The 22,548-nt window shown below is 37.8% G+C and overlaps 1 protein-coding gene across 4 annotated transcripts in view; it reads right to left on the reverse strand.

The window, feature by feature from the left end:
* Positions 1-275: 275 nt before the first annotated feature.
* Positions 276-22,548, reverse strand: part of smtnb (smoothelin b) — a 168,034-nt gene continuing 145,761 nt past the window's right edge. For 3 of the 4 annotated variants that reach the window (XM_055655292.1, XM_055655295.1, XM_055655294.1), the window contains 5 exons: positions 22,252-22,416; positions 19,983-20,106; positions 19,173-19,324; positions 15,382-15,547; positions 8,014-8,151 (listed from right to left, as the gene is read on the reverse strand). In XM_055655292.1, coding sequence (XP_055511267.1) covers positions 15,400-15,547; positions 19,173-19,324; positions 19,983-20,106; positions 22,252-22,416 — 589 coding nt within the window. In that variant the 3' untranslated portion in view covers positions 8,014-8,151; positions 15,382-15,399. Of the gene's footprint in view, positions 8,152-15,381; positions 15,548-19,172; positions 19,325-19,982; positions 20,107-22,251; positions 22,417-22,548 lie in introns of all 4 variants that reach the window. The other variant, XM_055655293.1, reaches the window with a different exon arrangement.

Consider the following 22,548-nt stretch of genomic DNA (forward strand, 5'->3'; position numbering starts at 1 on the left):
TCACTGCACATCGCGTATGTGTATGTGACAAATAAACTTGACTTGACTAGTTGAGGCCAGTTCATTGGCTATATTTAAGAGGGAGTTAGATGTGGCCCTTGTGGCTAAAGGGATCAGGGGGTATGGAGAGTAGGCAGGTACAGGATACCGAGTTGGATAATCAGCCATGATCATATTGAATGGCGGCGCAGACTCGAATGGCCTACTCCTGCATCTATTTTCTATGTTTCTATTTTTCTATCTAAATGGGATAAATAAGTAACGCCAAAACAATACTGGTTGTAAATAGTTTTAATTGTGCTTTAGTGCATATCAATGTAAACTGTGTCAAACAGATATTTCAAAAATGCATACTGAAATCAGTTAACTGTGTAAAACAGTACAGTGGTCTGAAAAAGACACAACAAGCTAACCTGACGGTAAAACCAAGACTTATTCCAAATATAATTCAATTCTAGTGCAAGCAGGAATACAGCCATGTTGTGAGCTCTCCAAACAAACTAAAATTAAATAGCATTATCGTCAGAGGGATAAACTCAAAAGGAGAAAAGAGTTAAGTTTACCTGCTCCACAGATCATACAAGAATGGACTTGATGTAAAACGGTGTATGCTTGTGTAAAATTGTTTGTGGATGCACCACATCGGTAAATCTGAGGCATTGGTAAAATCATAATTTGTAATTGTTATCCTTTAGTAAAGGTACTGGCTGTTAGTTCTCATGAGTGTTGCACATGCTTCATTGATCTCCAATTATTTTAAGCAAATGGGGAAGGTGTATCAAGCTGTATCAGGCTGAAACGATCTGACATTAATTTTCATTAAAATATGCTTGAATAGATCAAAAGAATTGATCCTGTATTTGGGGGGGTGGGACAATAGACAATAGGTGCAGGAGTAGGCCATTTAGCCCTTCGAGCCAGCACCGCCATTCAATGTGATCATGGCTGATCATCCCCAATCAGTACCCCGTTCCTGCTTTCTCCCCATATCCCCGGACTCTGCTATTTTTAAGAGCCCTATCTAGCTCTCTCTTGAAAGCATCCAGAGAACCTGCCTCCACCGCCCTCTGAGGCAGAGAAATCCACAGACTCACCACTCTCAGTGAGAAAAAGTGTTTTTCTCGTCTCCGTAAACGGATTACTCCTTATTCTTAAACTGTGGCCCCTGGTTCTGGACTCCCCCAACATCAGGAACATGTTTCCTGCCTCTAGTGTGTCCAAACCCTTAACAATCTTATATGTTTCAATGAGATCCCCCCTCTAAACTCCAGAGGGTACAAGCCCAGCTGCCCCATTCCCTCAGCATATGACAGTCCTGCCATCCCAGGAATTAACCTTGTAGACCTACGCTGCACTCCCTCAATAGCAAGGATGTCCTTCCTCAAATTAGGGGACCAAAACTGCTCGCAATACTCCAGGTGTGGTCTCACTAGGGCTCTGTACAACTGCAGAAGGACCTCTTTGCTCCTATATTCGATTCCTCTTGTTATAAAGGCCAACATGCCATTCACTTTCTTCACTGCTTGCTGTACCTGCATGCTTACTTTCGTAGACTGATGTACAAGGACTCCCCGATCCCGTTGTACTTCCCCTTTTCCCAACTTGATGCCATTTAGATAGTAGCCATTTAGTAGATTTCAATCTTCATGTGGTCCGCCCTGTTTCGACGAATGCAATCAACCTGGCGTGCACAATCAAGTAAGATCAAATAGAACAAGTTGTCCTACAACTTTAGACTGTGCATGCCATACGCAAGAAGAAGAAGAAGAAGAAGAAGATCCTGTATTGGAAAGATTGGCGACAGGTCCTGAATTTTAACTCCCAAACAGATTAATTGGACGTGTCAAGAGCTTAATTTATTTTTTTTTAAATCTGGAATGGGAACTGTACTTAATCAAACTCAATGTTCTGCTATGAGAATACAATACATTAAAGATCTATCAAGCAGATTGGTCATTAAAATATCATAATGGGCGTGTCCACACTAATTTAGCAGTCATTCCACTTTAACAAAAGGCACAAGGTTTTCCCTCCCCTCGTTCCCCAGTCCCTGGGTAACACACACATTGAGAGGAGGCAGAAACATAAGGAATTATTTTGCTTCTGGACTGGAAGGACCAGGAGTATTTCCTACAGACTCCAAGCCATCCAACAAATCTCCACTCCTCACTATTCCTCCCAAGAGCCAATAATTCCTCATTACCACTATCTGTTCCCTTCTTCATGGGTACCATAGACTAAACATGATCTGGGGTACTCTGAGTTCCAGACCTATTATGGTTCAACTATTTCTCAGCCTTCTCCAGTGTAACCTCTGAAAATCAATGAATTGTTATTTTATTAAATGTAAAATACCCTGGAAAAGATGGTGCCAGGGAACTGTTTTGAACTGATTTCTGACAGCAGCCAAAGTCAATAAAAGGCAAATCCACGCTGGTGCATGTGACAATAAATGTGACTCGAACTTGAACTTGGATGTTTGTCGGCAACTTTCTTTGGAATTGTAAAATGAATTGCCCTCTCCTAAAGACAACATTCAGAATATTGGATTCATTTGTTTTTAAGTTGCTGGAGCAAGGTTTAAACTAACTTCCCCGCTGGTTAGCTAATATTTGAATAATCACAGCTAGTATTCAGACCTGTGGCCATATAAGCCTTTCACTAAGGAGCCACTTTATTACAATGTGGATTGGTTCTATGATCCAAGAGCATCACATGTTACTTCACATTAACAAAGCTTTGTAGCAAAATATAGTATTATGGCAGTGTATTTATTTGGTGTACATTTCATTTTGAAACATTAGTCTTTCTTTTACAAGACAAATAATAATAATAATATTGGCACAAGCTCCAAATTGATAAGGCAGTGGAGCAAGTATTATACCCGTCTTTCAGAACCGTGTATACATTTTGCAGCCAGAATGTGCAGATGCATCTGTGAGCCATGGATTTACATGCAGCTTGCAGAGATTCATATCCAAAAACTAATTCTCCTTCATACAAGTCCAGACACACCTGTGACCACCAGCTTCTTTACAGCAATTATTATCCTCCATGTACCAATGGACTAAAATTCATGGTTTAAAAATTGATGAAAATTAATCCAACGCGGATGGTGGAGCTATCTTTAACGAATCCACATCCTAAATTCCTATTTAATGCAAGGTTAATTCCACCTTTCTTTCTAACCTATTCATTATTCTTTATCTGCAGAATGTAAATGAAACGGCTAAGTGTTGAATGGACGTGGCCAACACTTAAACACATTCATTATGCTAGTCACAAAATGCTGGAGTAACTCAGCAGGTCAGACAGCATCACTGGAGACAAAGGATAGATTATATTTCGGGTCTGTAGAAGGGTCCCGACCCGAAACGTCGCCCATCCTTTTTCTCCAGAGATGTTGCCTGATCCACCGAATTACTCCAGCATTTTGTGTCTATCTTCAGTGCAGACCAGCATCTGCAGTTCCTTGCTCCATATCATTATGCTACGCAGCTAGTGAAATGAAGCAAGATTACAGGAAAAATATTATATGTTTGGAAAAATGATGGTTGGGATCAAGTTGCTACACTATAAAACATTCCCCCAAAATTCAGTATGGCAGCTATAAAGACTATTTTTGCAATAGGGGAAAAAAAGGACATTCTCAAATATGATAAATCTTAAAGTCTTAACCAGTTAGCTGGTTAGCTCATATTTGATTGTTGAAAAGTGTATCAAAAATATTAGTGTTTTTATCTTTGAGATACCAATTAATGTTTAGCATTTAGTTTCTACCTCAAAGCAGCATTTCTTGAACTTTCTTAATGTTTTCAGCCAACATGGGAGCAGTCATTGCAACCCACAGGCGGTTGATGAGAGGCTCATCCATATAAAAGGGATATGGGCCAAATGCTGGCAAATGGGATAAGTGCAGATAGTATTTTGGTCAGCATGGGTGAGTTGGGCCAAAGGGCCTGTGTCCGTACTGTATGAATCCACGAATCAGACATTGGAATCTTGGACCGTTAGCAATGTGACGTTCGTACACGTGCCACTTAGTCATGTGCCGTTCATCTTCTATAATATAGGTTTAATAATGGTACTCCAAATTACAGCCCGATGGAGTAACATCTGAGCACATACCTGCATTTTTCCAAATGAATGTGATTTTCATGACTCGACATGCTTTATTAAACACTTTTCTTACGTTTACTGAGGTTTAGTCCCTCTAGCTCAGCCTTATTGTATGATTGCATTCACTTGTGCCCTCAGCAAGTTAAATTTAATTGGATAGCATTTTACAAAGTTCACAGAAATCGTTTAATTTGATCTTCACTGCTGTCAGGAATTCTCAAACTGCATTCTTTACATTATGGCAAACTATCAATAAGCAGGCCAGGTATGTGTCTATTCTTCCATTTATCCCTTAAGGTTAAAAAAATATCTTAAAGGAGAGACATGCATCAATCAATAACTGCAGGCTGGTTAGCAAATGCCTGGGAAAGTTGGTCAAAGGCCACAATTTTTCTCCTCAGGTGTCCAGAAACCACTGATTTCTAAGCCAAGAATTTCACTCTTTTGAGAACAAGGAGGATAATGGATAAAGATAAATCTATTTCCAGAAACAAATGATCAAAGCTATTAAAAAATACCTGTAGCAAGCTTAATGCTAACTTTAATAAGAAAACATAGTCCAAATGGATAATAAAAATATACACAGACAAGTACATACGCGTGGCAGTTTTTTTCATACATTACATATAGAAACATTGTACTGTTTGTTTTAATATAAAATGTGGCACTAATAGATACAATGAATATGCATGTGATTTACAGCCTGTCCTACGTGGATTATTACAAAAACACACACGTACAATATCTTTGACAAAGAGAAACACATTGAGCAGTTTAAGTAGTTTGAAAATCAGAGCCCCGCGGCATTTGTATAAATAGTGTCAGGGATTTAAACCTTCTGCTATAGTGTGACAGAAACCGTAACATTACTTGAAATGTTTGCGTGTAATGATTTGGTTATAACGCTGGTGATTATTCTCTTGTTAGTTATAAGTGATTAAAAAAAGAGCAGACCATGGGGAACATTTGTTTTTTATTTTGTCAATGTAATTGAAGAAGCTGGGCTGAGTATTAAAAGCATTTGTGTCTAGAATGTGTATATAAATATATATATATCGATTGACTTCAAAATAACCCATTTTCAGAGGCTGGTCACTGATGTATTTATATATTCTTCTTAGGCACTCTTGGGATGGAGAATGATTTATTTCCACTCTGGTTCAATAAATGTTTGTAGTGACTAAATGGGAACTGCAGACTCTACTACAGATGAGGCAGGAGATGTCTGACAGAGTGGGCAGGTGAGTAGCTTGTGAGGTGCATGTAGCATGGCAATGGACGATAAATATCTCAGCATTTTTGCTTACTCTTATTTTAACACCAGCAAACCAAAGGTAATCTGCTCATGGCTTATAAATATCACCAAGGTTGCACAACTCAATCAGCAAATCCTTTACAACATAATGCTAATCATAATTTCAAATTTACATAATTGTAGAATGAAAAAATTATAGTTAAACTGGACAAAAATCTTCTCAGACCCTCTCACTCCAAGAGGAACGGTGGGCAGTGCATGTGTGGTGGCAGTCACAGGGAGTGGATAAGACAGTGTATTACAAGTGAAGTTCTCATTTATATTTTGGATGCAGTTTTTTGTCAGAATTCTTTCAGAATTTCAGATCGATCAATGTCTACAATAGTTATTTCTGGTTTGCCCCATTTACATTCTACTCTAACAGTTATATTAATTAAGTGCAATCAAACTTTTTTGTGGAGGTTTGGTCTTAAACTCCACGCAGGTTTACCTTCAATAGTTTCAATATTAACTAATAAATATGTAATTAATAGTGAATTCATATTATTTAATTACTTAACATTTTAATTACTTAACATGTGGGACAGAGGATTTGTGAAGTATAATTTACAAAATAATTTGTTATTTTCGCACCTTGTAGTTCTAAACTATTTCCAAACAGACCCTAATCCAGGAGCAATATAAAGCAACTAAGAAATAGACGCACAGGTCATTAGAAATCTTTCACCGCCTCCACCTTGGCTAATCTTTTACCTCAGTGCCATTTTCTTGGACAAATCCCATTTCCCCCGATTGCCTTAATATCCAAATTTCCATTCACTTCTAACTTGATTATACCCAGTAACTGAAACCGCTCTCTTGGGCTTTCCAGATTCACCACTGGGTGAAAAATGGCTGAGCCCATATTTGACAACTGCAGATCTCGATTCTAGACATGCCAGCCTGGGAATGAGCTATACCAAAGAAGCATTACAATGACATGAAATGCAAATAGAAACAGCAGCAGAGTGCAGGTCTCATCATTTGCATTATCTGTCGATAAATCTGCCAATTCCAAAGCAAAATGATCATTGTCCCACCTCCAGTACCAACCTTACAAACATTACATGTTGACACCAGTTATATAATCCTCTGATGAACCACACACTGGTGAAATGAGCCACAGATTGGTTAGGACACTACCATGCAGAGGAAGAAAAAGCATATGGAAACCAGGAATAGAAACCCTAACATTGAAAATCAAAGGGTAGCAATTTCTATGCGAGTTTCTTGACCTCCCACACAGTAACTAGGCAACAGATTAGCAGAAATCCAAAAGTTACTATTCTTGATTTTTTGCAACTGTTGACAGCCTGTTCCAAAGTGGCAGTCGCATCCGAGTGTAACACTGTCCATTTCCACATGCACTTATTCAACAGCAGTCAAGGGCTATTTATAAGAGCATTAATAATGCTGCTTCTGCTGAAACAGTTGAATGGGAATGCAGTGGAAATTGATAGTTTCAAAGTAAGGTTGATTAAATTGATTCAGCCAAGTAAACTTGAGGATAGAAATCACATCAAAGAAACTTTGTGAATGGCCAATAACTGATTAATATGACCAATTAAATTTATTGAACTATATTCGATTGCACAGAAAGCTCTTCATGTTGGCTTCTGCTAAAGGTAATGACGTTCTTCATTCTTTAGTTTTTATTTTAATGCTTTAGATACTCAAACATGCGGCCTGCTGTATTAGTGGAATGGAGAGAATTATTTTTTAGGTTCTTTACATGTACGAGTATCATGTGGATGAACTGTGCACATTTCGGTCGAATAAAGTCAATGGAACTAAAGTAGTGGAGGTGATACAGGTCTTGGGTGATGCTCTCACACACATTTAGTGTTCATGACCAAAGACAAACATCTCTCCCTAATTTGTATTAAATTAGCCTTTTTATTATTGCTGATAGGAATACTGTACATTTACTTTCTTTCTTCTCACCAAAGTACAATCTTTTTTCAGCATATGGGAACGATAAAAATATAGTTTGAAAATAAATTTAATTTGTCCAATGTTGCCTTGGAAAAATGAACACTCCACAGAATCACTGCACACTGTGTTAGATACACCAGAATGATGACGTAATGTGCCATTTCATTTGCATTTGCCTCCTTTAACTACTTGTAAAACTGTCTATTGTGGAACGGGTGACTGGGGAGAGTGAGAGGTGAGACATAAGGACAAAGCTACTAAATTCCAATTTATTATTATATCTAAATTTCCTTTCTCTTATGCTGAAATCTGTTGTGCAGCCTTTACGTCTTATTTCAGTGCTGTGATATTCTGCAAAAATATACGTGGATGATTATACAATATAAAGGTTCTTTCTCGGTACGTATATAAGATTATTTTTTTCCTGATTTGGAAATAAAAAGTCATATGCTAGAATTCTGTATTACACAGAACACAGACAATAACATCGCCCTTGGATCTTCCACCTTGCCTGGATGCATTTAAAAGAAAGAAAATCCAAGTGTGCAAATGTAGTACATAGTGACTCATATCATGTATGTGTCTTTTGACAATTGTCTGAAAACACAGGCAAGCTGTGGATATATTTTTTTAAACAGAAAGACAAGGCACCCTGCCTTCTATCTGCCAGGTCGCGTTACTCGTACCTTCGTAGGTGATTATAAAGGGACTGGACATAGGTGAAGACGCACTTAGGATCAGGTCTTTTGCCCATTATCATCATATCTTCCACATCAATGAGAGGATCGCAAGAAGCTACCCGTCTGCAATGAGAAAATATTAAGAAAGCATATTACTCTAAAATTAACTTTTAAACTCTGTGGCGTTAAAAAAAAGTCAATTGAAATTAAAAAAAATTCCTCTCTGTGTTCAGGTCTGTTTATCAATACACTGTTTTTTTTTGCCTATGACAGTGCCTTCTCTAATGTCATGCAATTGGGAAGTGAGCAAGAATATTCTCACAATTATTCTTTTTTTAATTAAGTGTCCTTTGTAATAAAGAGCATAAGAAATATTGTTCTTGACTATCAATTAGGATGCATTCCATAGCTGAACCGAATATATTTAAAAATCTATTAACTAAGCTGACAAAGAGTTGCTTCAGTTAGGAGGTAAAAACAGGTAACTGGGATGCCTCTTTAGTGAACAGAAAAGGATAATAATGTCCATTTTTAATGCGCTGCTGAAGTATGAAAAGCCAAGCTATTTCACAGAGAGATAATCAGATATATATTAAAGCAGTCACAAAATATTTCCATAGTATTTAAAGTCAAACTTTGAAAGTTTGTGACTATCTCTGATGTTCACAGGCATTCAAAAACAATTGATAATTAATAAGATTTTTTTTAAACTACAAGATCTAAAGATATTTATTTACTGTTTCAATGCCCAGATAGTAAAATAGTAAAAACCTAGAAACAGGAACTGCAGATACTGGTTTACAAAAAAAACACAAATTCCAGGAGTAATTCACATCTCTGGCTACAATCAGGCAGAAAGGTCCCAGCCCGAAACGTCACCTACCCATGTTCTCCAGAGATGCTGCCAGACTTGCTGAGTTATTCCAGCACTTTGTGTCATTTTTTTACTATTAAGAACCTGTTAGTAAGGTTATAAATTCTGGAGTGAATTAAAGTGAGACATGTTTAACAACCAAATAAACCATTTTTTCTTATTAGGATAATTTCAAATTATATTGTTACTGCAATTATTATATAGATATAGCCTGAATCAGGATTAACTTCATCAACAGAAGGGAATATTAGTGAATTGGGCATTACTCTTTTTTATAAAGTAGAAAAGTCCTGGAAGTACTCAACAGGCCAGGCACATCCGTGGTGAAACAGAATTAAAGCATAAAATTCTTAAATGCTAACTCTTTCCTCTGCAAATCTTATCAAAAATAATGACCAAACTACATGTGCCTCCAACTTAAAAGTCTTGTTAAGATCTATGTTAGTGTCTTGCGGATTTTTTAAATTGTTATTATGTTACCTAAGTCTCTCATGGTTTTACAAACCTATATAAGGCCACCCTTCATGCTTCCTCCAGAATAAGTTCAAAGCTCACTTGAAAGTTTTCCCATTGGCATTTTTTATATCATGTCATTCATTTGATAAATGACATATTTTATCGGGCACTGGTCTGATTTAATACACAAGGATTGGCCTCGTAATTAAAATTAATTGAAATTTTACTTAAGGCACTAACTTTAAGAGACAACATAATAAGGTCAGAGTTTTTGAAGCTGGAATAAAATGGAAAATGATTAATGGTATCCTCGATGTTTTCCATCCATTTTTATTTACCATTTTAGTACAATGGAATGTTGAAATAGTGAAACGATTTCTCTCCCTAATATTTCTGTGCAGAACACATTCTAGTACTTCAAGTCATTAATACTGTAGTATGGGGCCAACTGTATGGTTGATACAATTAACCATGAGAGGGAATGATAGTGCAATCCTCTTTTTAACATTCACATGCCAGCATTTCCCATCAGGAATCACTTGCTGATATTTTAGGTTCAGCAAACTAAATTACGGAAGTGAACGACTTTTTTTGATAGAAAGGTGAGACTGATAATCCAATCACTTCCGAAGGGGTACTTGCAAGTCCCAGACTTCGTGAGAGATCCTTGCTGACTATGCTATAACACTGGACCACTCACAACGCTAGCAATGGAACTCCAACTTCCACAAGTTTCTGAAGTTTGATTAAGCCTTTGGTCATCTGTCCTAACACCTCCTTTCATTAGATACCTTCAGAGTATTTTGTTACATTAAAAAGGACATAAAAATATAAATTATTCAACAACATTATATACATTTTCTTTTGTTTTAAAATATGTTTCAAATATTAAATCTTATTTAATGAAATGCAACTTAATATTTTATACCATGTCACAACTACTTCTGAGCAACATTTTCTACCCCAGAACACAATATATCAATACATTCTTATTCTTTCTACTCCATATAGCACAGACGCAAAAAGCAGGAACAAATATGGGCCAATTGGCCCTTTGAGCCTGCTCCATCATTCAGCAAGACTATGCGTAATCCAACCTTGGCATCAGCACCTTTCTTCCTCCCTCTCCCCATATCTCTTAACTTTTGTGTAATTCAAATATATGTCAATCTCACCTTTAATATTCAATGACTGTTTCCTCAACCCTGACAAAAGAGATTTCCCCTCAACTCAGGTCTTAAATGTGATCCCTTCTTGTGAAAATGTATGGCTGTGTTCTAGATAACCCCAAATAATCTAGATAGCCTAGAATAATTTAGTTCATCACAAAGTCTCCACTTCTTTGGAAGACACAGATTTGGTATGTTGCCAAATATCTGATCGAACTTCAGCAGGTAGTGAGCATACTGACTGGTTCAGGAACTTGAATGCCCAGAAACAAAGAAGGCTGAAGAAAGTAGTTGACATTTTCCGGTTCATCGTAGGTATTGACCACTCCACCATCAAAGGTTTCTTCAGAAGATGCTGCTTCATAGGGGCAGCTAATATCATCGAACATCCGCACCTCCCTGGCCATGCTCTCATCTCGCTGCTACCATAGGGTAGAATGTCCAGGAGCCCGAGAACTGTGATCTTCAAGTTCAAAACAGTTTCTTCCCAACATGTCGACTCCTGAACCACAAGACACAACCTAAACCACAACTCTACCTCAGCAACAATCTATTATGGATATTGTTTTTGGTTGCACTACATATTTCAGTTTGCACTAATATGATCCAGTTACCTCACATTACTGATGAATTTATGGTGCTATTGAGTATTGTATACTTATTTGTGATGTATTATATGAATAGGCCTGTAACAAGTTAAAACTTCATTGTTTCATTCCTGTAATATGACAATTGACACTTGAAGCCAAGGAGGGTAAAAGTTCTCCCAGCATCCACTTTGTCAACACCCTCAGAATCTTACATGTTTCAATAACATCACCTCTCATTCATTGAAACTCCATTGAGAGGACCCAACCTTCTAAAACTTTCATAATACACCAGTCACTGCATCTAGGTATGACCTTAGTGAACCTTTTCTGCAGTCCTTCAATGCAAGTATATTCTTACTTAAATATGGAGATCAAAACTCCAGCTGTGGTTTAACCAGTGCTGCCAAGGTCCATTAAAAACTTCCCATCTTTTATGCTCACTTTCTTTATAATAAGAGCCAAGCTTTCCTAATTAGTTGCTGTATTTGTGTGCTAACCTTTATAATTTCATGTACTATGACTCACAAATCCCTTTGGACTGCAATAGTTTGTCGTCCAAGGTTACGTTTCAAGAGAATGACCTTTCATCCAAAGGTTTGCATGAAAGATCATCTATCCAAAACATTAACTCTTCCCGAGGATGCTGTCGTTCTTGCTGATTACTTGACTCTTGAAACTATGATTTTTTTCATTTACTCCAGATTTCACATTCCTGTAATTATTGCCTTTGTAATTATTATCCCTCGGCAATGAGTGCAAAATAAAACATTCCTTTTAAAGTCATGATGCTCAGGATTCAAAGGAACACTGTGATCATTTCCTCACCCAAATATCACCATCTAAAGTCAGTGTTTACAGCTGACAAGTGCAATAACCTGCAAAGGTTTGGAACTGTTAGCAAATGCTCGTTAATTTACTTGACGTAAAAATGTAACTTTTAATTTTTTTAGAAACATACGCAACATAGTCATTAATCCCAGCAATAACAAGACGTCAGAGACTGTGGAAAATCTTTTCAATAACAAGGTTTCAGTTCGGCACTCAGTTTAGTAGCCAAGGAGACAGATGCTGCTTTACAAACAGACTGCTAAGTTAATGTAAACCTCATTTCAACACTTCCCCAACAGCTATTTTAAAGTTCAAGCCAAGCTATGATGTAACGAATATATCACTGACTGCCTGCATTGTCTGGCAAGAAAATTGTATCATTTTTAATAAATACATTGGCGGATGGTCGGAAAAGGCATATGGTACCCTTGTCTTCGTCGGTCAGGACACTGAGGAAAAGAGTTGGGAAGTCATGTTGCAGTTTTATATGATGTCGGTTATGCCACGATTGGAGTAACGTGTGCCAGAAGGATGTGGAGATTTTGGAGAGGGTGCAGAAAAGGTTTCCAAGAATGTTGCCTAGTTTAGAGAGTATTAGCTATGAGGAGAGGTTGGACAAGCTTGGATTGTGTTCTCTGGAGCATCGGAGGCTTAAGGGAGACCTGATACATGCAAATAAAATCATGAGAAACATAGGAAGGAAGGAAGGAACTGCAGATGCTGGTTTATGCCGAAGATAAGACACAAAATGCCTGAGTAACTCAGCGGGACAGGCAGCATCTCTGGAGAGAAGGAATGGGTGATGTTCTCGACCCGAAGCGGCACCCATTCCATTTCACCAGAGATGCTGCCTATCCCGCTGAGTTACTCCAGCATTTAGTGTCTATAGTCAGTCAGAACTTTTATTCCAGGGTGGAAATGTCAAGGACTAGAGAGCATAGCTTTAAGGTGAGAGAGGCAAAGTTTAAAGGAGATGTGCAGGAATTTTCTTTTACAGTGAGTGGTGGATGCCTGAAACAAACTGCCGGACGAGAGGGATGAAGTGATAATGGAGGCCGATAGGATAGTGGCATTTAAGAGGCTTTTAGAAAGGCGCAAGGATATGCAGAGAATGGAGGAATGTGGATCATGTGCAGGCAGAGGAGGTAAGTTTAACTTATCATCATGTTCGGCATGGACATTGTGGACCAAAGGACCTGTTCCTGCACTCGACAAGGCAAAACCTACTTCATTTCTACGAGAGAAAAGTAAGCCGATTTTAAAAGAGGTGATCCTGCTTCATACAACACATTATAAGTTTGATCAATATATTTTTTGTAGATCCCCTGCCCTCGCCATCTTCTTTGCCAATTTCATACTCACTCAACTAACAATGATAAAACGTTCTTCACATTTTTTTTTTTGACAAAGTTGCCTTTGAAATGTCGACATCAAAAGGACAAACTATTGTAGGAAATCAAAGATATCATTGCAGTTTTTAATTGAGCTTGTCTTTGGCATTTCTGGTGTGACAGGTCATAAATGATATGCTTAGACTGGCATTTTAAATATTCTACAAATATACGTTAGAAAGTGTTCCAGAGGGGTCAATAATAATCCATCACCATGTATATTTTGGAAATTAATTGTTCTAGGCATTTGCAGTTATCTTAGACAAGAATGGATTTCTTTTCATCGAAAAATAACAAAGTAAAGGCCAAAATAAATGAGGCATATTAAATCAGTGAGAGAAATGTTCTTATTTTTCTAATGTTTCAATGCCAATAGTTCAAAAATAGCAACTGATTAAATGTATACAAATAACAAAGGCTGGTTAAGAGCCTAAGGATATAATGATCATAAATGATTTAAGATTGATTGTCGTGGTGTTATTTATATCGGTGCCCATTACGTTAGCTCTTGCTGTTTTGTTTGAATCTTTAAAATTTTCTGTTACCAATTTTTTTGTTGGCTCACTCAATAAATCATTAAACGAGACTGTTCTACAAAGGTTTACAAATTGTTTGCATGCATGGAGACAGAAATGTGGACCTAATCAGACCTGTTCTTGGTATATTAAGCTTCAGAACCTGTTGAAAGCATTAACAATTTTTTTAATACCCGTGTCAGCGCATTGCACTCCGTCTTTGAAATTTAGTGGACTAGACATGAATGCCTAGGTAACTGTAGTTTTGTTCCAATATGGAATAAAAACTTGAACTGCCATTTCTGCAAAGTATTTAAAAAATAATATGCAAATCTCTCTTTCTGCTTTTCTGCACATTTTCTTCAGATGTTGATTTATGCTGGAATTGTAACAAAACCAAACTGGCCATTGTTGGTGAGTAGAATGGCATGGAATACGATTTTGTTCGAACGATCCAGGAAGAGCATTTGCCTCTTCAACATCAGTTCTTACCTCTTTAGCTACTAGATTTCCCCCAAGATCCGGGGAATCAGACTAACGAGTGTTAATTTTGAAAGAGCCACAAAAGTTGGCGGATACATTTGCATTAAAACATCAGAAAAATAAATCATTCTGCCACACCCTTTAGACTTTTTTCTAAGAATCACCCTCTTTCACCTTGCCACATACTTTTTGCCATTCTGTCTCTCCTGCGTTCTAGCCTATCGCAGATATTTTGTGTTCATACAGTGACGTCGTTTCAAAGATAAAATACATGTGAATAAATAAATCTTCAATACCACTGGCAAGGTGTATGATTGCATTCGGAAAACTAACTTTGAAAGAGAAACCTAGAGAACAGTAGACAAAAACACTACAAACTATGATGGGCTGGAGACTGAATCATCCAGCACAATTTTTCCCTGGGTAAGGGGGAATAAATAAGAGGGTACAAATATAAGGTGCGAGGGGTATGTTTAAAGGGAACCTGAGTGGCAATAATTTTACACAGAGAGTGATAGGTATGTGGAACGAGCTGCCAGAAGAAGTTGTAGAGGCGAGCGCAATTGCAGCATTTGAAAGACTTATAGGCAGATACATGGATAGGAATAGGCCAAATGCAGACAAATAGGACCAGCTCAGGTGGGCAATTTAGTCGGCATGGACAAATTGGGCTGAAGAGCCTGGTGGATGGCGTGTAACTCTCTGAATCTGTACAATGACACACACTGTTGATAGCAGAAGAAATTCAGTTTGGAAGTTTTTTTATCATAAATGTAAAATCATTTCTAATAAGTCATAACCCATAGCTTCATGACTATAAATAAGACAAAGATCAAATGAGCCCAGCCAAACAACTTTTGCCTTTCTATGTTTTGTTTCTATCATCCCAAATAAAGAAACTTAAGAGAAACAGAGAAATAGCTTAAAAATACAAGGAGCAAATTAGAAGAAATATAAAGAATACAAAATAGTGGATAGGACAAAAAACCTCAAATTTTACCGAAGATTACGAAGACCTACATTTCTAAGTCAGATAAGGACTCTCACCCTTCACTCCGTTAATCCCTAGGAGGAGGCTTTGGTTTTAACCAGGCCCTTCTGCACCAGACTTCGATAATATTCCTGAATGTATGTGTAAACACATTTCCAGTCCGGCTCCTTCATTCGCACCATATCTTCCACGTCGAGTAGCTGCGGACAGTCTGCATACTTCCTATGGGGCCAGAGAGAGGATCAAACAAGAAAGGAGACGGGACACAACAGGGTTCAGAAGGAGAGAGGGAGAAAATGCAAGAAAACAAAAGAAAACATAAATTACATTCATTCAGTGACATACACAGTACAATGAACAAAAAAAAACATGCTTCATGATACACAACAGCAATAACATTGTGCTCAATACAAATTGACTGAACATAGAATGTTGCACACAGAACATAGTAACTACATCAAAAGCAATGATTCCAATGGAGAAAATGTGTAACTCACTGAAGAACATGTATAACATTTACATGTGCATTAACAATGATAGTGCACGAAAGACCAACAAAGGTGGTTAATTAATTAAAAGTTTTGGATACTAAAGAGCATTCTTTGGAATACGAAAATAGTGGCAAAATGAATTTGAGACCAATTCTCTCTCCACAAGTTGCACAGTGGTATCCAATAGAAAGCTCTCAAAGCAAAACTAAAACCCAAATCAACATGTCGCTGTGACCTTATAATTTAGCATGTGAGACTGTATCCATGTCAGTTCCAGTGTTAGCTTATTCTCTTCATCAAACTAGACTAATAAACCCCAATTGTTCAAGCAGACACATGGTGGAGCAGAATTAGATGCCGTTCAGTCTACATGTGGAAAGCCAAGTATAGGTGGGCAATTTTTATTTTCACAGAGGGAGAAACAAGCAAAACCCTGAACACGGTGCACATATTTGGCCATGCAGAAACAAGACACAAATATAGTCAGAGAGTGGAGAGGGATACAAAAGGAAGAGAGAGAGAGCGAGAGAGAGAGAGAGAGAGAGAGTGGGGAGAAAGAGAGGGATGCGAAGAAGGGGGGCAGAGAGAGAGAGAGAAATTTAGGGAAGACAGAGGTAGAAAGTGTGATTTTGGATTGCAAAGATTATATATTCATTCACAATTCAGTAGGGCTCCCTTGAGGAAATAAAGATGTAGTGAAAATGATGCTATATCCTAAGAGTCAATGATTTCAAGAAGGATACAAATAATAACATTTTATGGAAAGGCAAGATCCTCAGTTAATGCTGAAAGCTTACAGCAGGTTATCCTGTAAAGATTGTTTCGGCACATGGCAAGTAGCTTGGTTAAAAATTCAAAAATAAACTTTCATTACCTGTGTTTTTTAATAAAATAAAGATGATAACAATAAAATCATGCTCACGACATAGACACTATACCTACAAACTCAGAACATCTATCACCTAAGATAGCAAAGGCAACAGATTGCCACCACTTGCAAGTTCTTCTCCAAACTAGAAACCATATTGTCTGAGAAAGACATCTCTAATTTTCATGATCATTGGATTTTACTTTTTAGACCAGAGAGTAGGGCATTCCGCATATCAGGTCCATGGCAGCTCTCAACAGGGCAATTCAATGTCCCATTACCCCCTCCTTATTTCCCCTTTGGCCCTTTCATGCACTGTAGGATAATTTAGTGGCCAATTAACCTACCAGCATACCTTTGGAATATGGAGGAAACCAGAACACCCATGGACACATGCAGACTTATGGAGAACATGGAAACTTCACACAGACATGGTCAGAGATCTGGATCCAGCCCAGGTTCCTGCAGCCAGGAGGCAGCATTGCTATCAGCTGTGTCACTGTGCCGCCACTTTATCCTATTCCAATTATTCAATGTGGGGCCTTAGCTTGAATATGATTTCTCACAACCCAAGAATAATTTAAAACAAACGCAGAACTCCAAATGGCCAGTCAACTTCTCAAGCTCTGCTTATTGTAAAGCTTAACGATCATATATATAAGGAACTGCAGATGCTGGAAAATCGAAGGTAGACAAAAATACTGGAGAAACTCAGCGGGTTAGGCAGCATCTATGGAGCGAAGGAAATAGGCGACGTTTCGGGTCGAAACCCTTCTTCATTAGTTCATTACTTAAGCAATAAATAGGGTATGTTTATATTAGTTGCAGAACATATTTTGGGATCCCAGTAAAAATAATTGTGTGCCATTTCCAGTAATATTGTAAAATACTATCTTAAAAATGTACTGAAGGAGCATCACGAACCATTACGGAAAGAAAAAAGGAATAAAGGGGATAAAATTCAATAATAATGAATGAGCTCACTATTAAAGGGCAGCACAGTGGCGCAGCGGTAGAGTTGCTGCCTTGCAGTGCCAGAGGCCCGAATTCGATCCTGACTACGGGTGCTGTCAGTACAGAGTTTGTATGTTCTCCCCTTGACCACATGGGTTTTCCCTGTGTGTTCCACTTTCCTTTCACATTCCAAAGGCGTACGGGTTTGTAGGTTAATTGACATTGGTAAAAATTGTAAATTATTCCTAGTGTATAGGATAGTGCTTAGTGTATGAGGATCCTTGCTCGGCTCAGACTCAGTGGGCCAAAGGGTCTGTTTCTGCGCTGTATCTCTAAAATGACAACACATTTCACTGTACCAATTGGTACATGTGACAAATAAATGTATCTTGTATCTTGTGTCATTTCTGCTAAATTCTAATCGACATTTGTACTACAACAATTCCTATAGATATTAGGAGTGCAGATCAGTTCAAAAATCAAACCATAATAGACACAACACATGCAATAAAAGAAATTAATTACCAAAATTACTGTAAGTATTTTGATGAGGGTTGACCCACATGATGTGGATTACTTTTCCCCAATGCACACTGATATCAGAAAGGGAGTAGAATCTTTGATCAGTAGAGTCTCGGTAAGACAACATGTGTTACTGCACACTGGCCCACATGCATATTGAGCAGTATCTTTTTGAATACAGCAAATGAAAATCTGAGCTCGACTGTTATGTTTATTCATGTAAGATTTATAAGTTATTCACGCAATCACAAGGTAGATGGCACATCTTGGCTGGCAGATGTCAAACGTCTATTAGCATTCACTAACACCATGTCAGCAACCACATAAATCCGGACCAACATCAGTTAGACATTCTTTTTTATAGCATCCAGTGTACTCACTGGTAGCTCACGTGATGCTGAATGCTTATTAGATAGCATCACAATCAACAAATCCAATACAGATACTGCCTTTTCTTGGAGGTAAATGAGGTTGATTGTGACTTTATATAAACAGGTGAGTTGCCTGCTTTAAAAGGAAACTTCAATTTTTAGCTTAATGTTGCCAAATGCATTATAAAAAAATCCATCTCTTGTTGAATATATTGCGCCAGCAGGGAACACCAAGATTGCTTCACATCTGTGGTAAAATCATTGCAGTATGTTCCATAGGCAGAAGTTATTTGAGAAGGTGTGCAGCTCCATGAAGGAGCAATGTTATTACATCTGTTACATAGGAAGTGGCTGTCCAGTATCTTAATTTCCAGAAACTCACATAGAACTATTCTCGCAATGTTACAGGGCATCGTTATTTGCTTTTCAGAGCAGCACCCAAAAAATCCATTCTTCTTTCCAACTGGGTCATTTTACAAATAAATATTACAAATTAAGATTCTGTAAGGTTTATTATTTCATGAGTAAATTTGTTACCATACTTTCAACATACAGTGAGGCCCTTGATAGTTAATGCCAAAAATAGCCAGTCATAAAGTTAAGTTAATACAATGCATGAAAAGTCAAGGTATGATACCTACTCTGCCATTGTGAATGCCACCTCGAAGTTGTGCCTAGGGTTGTTGGGTTTCAGTTCTGCGTAATCAAAGGTCTCAGGGAAGAAGTTATGAACCAAGGCACAGAAAGCCATCCCATCGCTCCAGCTGGAGGAGAAGTTCTGGATAGACACGTTCTGATGAATAAGATCAAATGTTAGCATGATGTGAACAAGGGATCAGTTGCTTTGTGCTTCCATATTATTGCACACAGAGTGTATCAGAACACAAAATGCCATCCACATTACTCTCTTTGAGGACCTTCCATACAAAACAGTTTGATTTACAGTCTGCTTGATCTGTTGAGATTTCCAGCATTTTTGTATTTGATACAAAAAGACTTAGTTAATTAGCAGAAATGTCCCTCTTTGTTATCTGCTGTAATTGGGCTTGGTAAATTCCTTTGCTATTTTAATAAAGATGTTATCAAGATCTGTATTAACTTGTCCATTGGCTTGTTACCAATTAAATATTATGCATCTTCAATCAAAATGGCAAGAGGATCGAGAGTACAAAGACATTTTTCCTCTGATGATTGAAGATTTAAAATGAAAAGGTTTTCAGAAGTTAAACCACTGAGGAAGACTGAGCGGCTGGGTCAATTGATCAGAATGTCGTGGGAATAGAGGAACAACTTTGGTAAATAGTTATGTTATGGAGGTTTCGAGATCTATCTGCATTGCAAAATAGGATATCGGTATTGAATGACCAATTCCTTATTTATATTCTAATCCTGTACCTTTCCCTTGGTAGAAACTGAATATTTCTCTGATAAGGTGGAGTTTGCATGCCTACCTCATAGCCACGTGTCTTGGCTCTACACCAGTCGAGTAGCATCTGCTTAATACTATTGGCATTTGGTACACCACAGCTTGAAGATCTCTGAATTCTCACTTTGGAAAAAGCTGGATTTCCAGGACTGAAATATCGAGGTAAAAGTTAATTATAATTATTATCGATAAATAAAATAGTTAAGACTTCTGATATATCCCCCATAATGTCTACTGGGGAAATACTTCAGAACATAAGCAATAATGCATTCACACAAATAACACTTCAAGAGTAACTGTAAAAACAAGAAAAATACAATTTGTATATACACACAGTGAACTTTTATAGTGAACTGTTGCCTATTATGGTGTTTACTGAATACTATATTTACATATCTGTTGTGCTACTGCAAGTAATGTACTGCATTGTTACATTTTGGGACATATGACAATTAAACACTCTCGACTCTTGATTTCAGCAGGGCAAATTGCCAATGCAAACAATCTTATTGGGTTGGCAAGTCTTGTAAGATTATTAAAATTGGAGGAACAGCACCTCATATTCCGTTTGGGGAGTCTGCACCCCGGGGGCATGAACATCGAATTCTCCCAATTTTGTTAGTCCTTGCTGTCCTCCTCCCCTTCCTCAATTTTCATTGGGTTGGCACCCGCTGAGTCTTTTTTGTAACCTTGATTATGTGTGCATTCAAAAATACTGATCAAAGGACATCGTCCTGCATTTCTTTAAATACATCTGTTCAGAAATGTAAGATTTCTGTGTGGCAGATATTCTATCAGGATCTCTCTTAATATGTAGTAAGCTTGTTTGTATTTCTGTTGGATTTTTCTTTTTTCATGGTTTGGGAAACAGGCTGGGACCAGGTAGTTGTCAGCTGTATTTACTGGGATTAGGAGAGATTTGGAAGGGAGAGAATGTATTTGCCGACAATGCAGGAAAAATAAATCCTTCTTTGGTAAGGCCAAAGTACGGCAGTAAGTATTAAACTATGTTTTTCTGCTTTATCATACCAGATAACATCAGAAATAGAGACAACAGAAGCTGTATGCAGTAAAACTCGGATAACCCACTTTCAGTCTCTTCAGAACTCCAGATGATTTGGCATCTGGCTCATCAGATAATGTTTCCCACACTCCTCCAAACATCACCTGGGCCTCATTCATTTATCAGAAGTGGAGGATAAAGATATTCTTGACTTCTGCCAAAGAAGTGTCAAATGTGGTATAACTCAAAAGGCAGCTTGTAAGGATCTTGTGGCGAGGCCTGTGAAAGTGAGCGTGACCTGTCTCTCATTACGTGAGAAGTGCAGGCACTTGGATTTCTTGTTACAAGCGGTTTAACTAACAAACCACAAATCTTGGGAAATTCGCAACTTTTGATTTCATTTCAGTGAGTTGGACTGCCAGAAAAACAGATCTAGGGTACACAAAATTCTAGCACAAAGAGACTGGCACAAACTCAGTCAGAGACATACACAAGATCAATTAACAACATTTCAATGTGCTTATCATCTGTGCAGTGCTTACTTTTCAAACCAAAGTATTGCATGGTTGAAATAGATGAAGTGAAAATGGGAAAAATGGGTTCAGTAAACCGAGACTAGGAATAATGGATTAGGAATAATACATTCAAATATTTTTTTCAGAATAAGAAACTAGCAAAGATAAAGTAGCAAAAGGATTTGAGAAGTCAAATCAAATCAAATATACCAATAATCATACATAAAAGGATTTTGAGAGGCTAACAAAACATTGAGTTTTATTGCAAGGAGACCAGAAAATCAAGTGATGAAACTTTGCCTCTGGATCAGAGCCTAATCAGTTTTGTTTACATGTGGATACTGTAACTTACTGCAGGAAGGATGTATTCACCATGGAAGGGACTATCATCTGGAACCAGCTGTATGAACCTGAGCAGATATTTCCTTCAGTAGATTAGACTGAAGGGTGAAATATTTGGACGCTAAAAGGATGTAGATACGAATAAATTATTTTCCCTGGTTCAAGGAAATGCAAATGAAGGGAAGATAAACTCAAAATTAAGACAATGCCATTCAGAGGCAAAATCAGAATTCACTATTTCATATACAACATGGTTAAAGTATGGAACGTTTGCTCCGAAAATACTGGGGTTGCTGTGATAATAGTGGGTTTCAATAGACAATAGGTGCAGGAGTAGGCCATTCGGCACTTCGAGCCAGCACCGCCAATGAATGTGATCATGGCTGATCATCCACAATCAAGTATAATGTAGTTGTTTTTGTTGAGTGTCCTACCTTCCACCTTCTTTTTCTAGTTTCTCAATCAGTGCTTTCCGTGCCTGTGATCCTGAAGTCCGTGGAAGTGTTTGTGACCTCAACACCTCTTTCCGTTTCTCAGCCTGTTTCCTCTCAAGTGCTAATAGACTGCTGGATCTTGCGTCATCTTCTCTGTCAAAAATACTGAAAAGCAAACCATAACATTCATTGAACTCTCAATTGCAGAGCAATGACAGGACCTCTGGCACTGAAATAAACAGAGGGCCTTTGATTAATAGATTGGTTATTTGATTAGCGCTATCCTACAAAACACCA

The sequence above is a fragment of the Leucoraja erinacea genome, chromosome 25 (assembly GCF_028641065.1).
Source record: "Leucoraja erinacea ecotype New England chromosome 25, Leri_hhj_1, whole genome shotgun sequence".
Lineage (NCBI taxonomy): Eukaryota > Metazoa > Chordata > Chondrichthyes > Rajiformes > Rajidae > Leucoraja > Leucoraja erinaceus.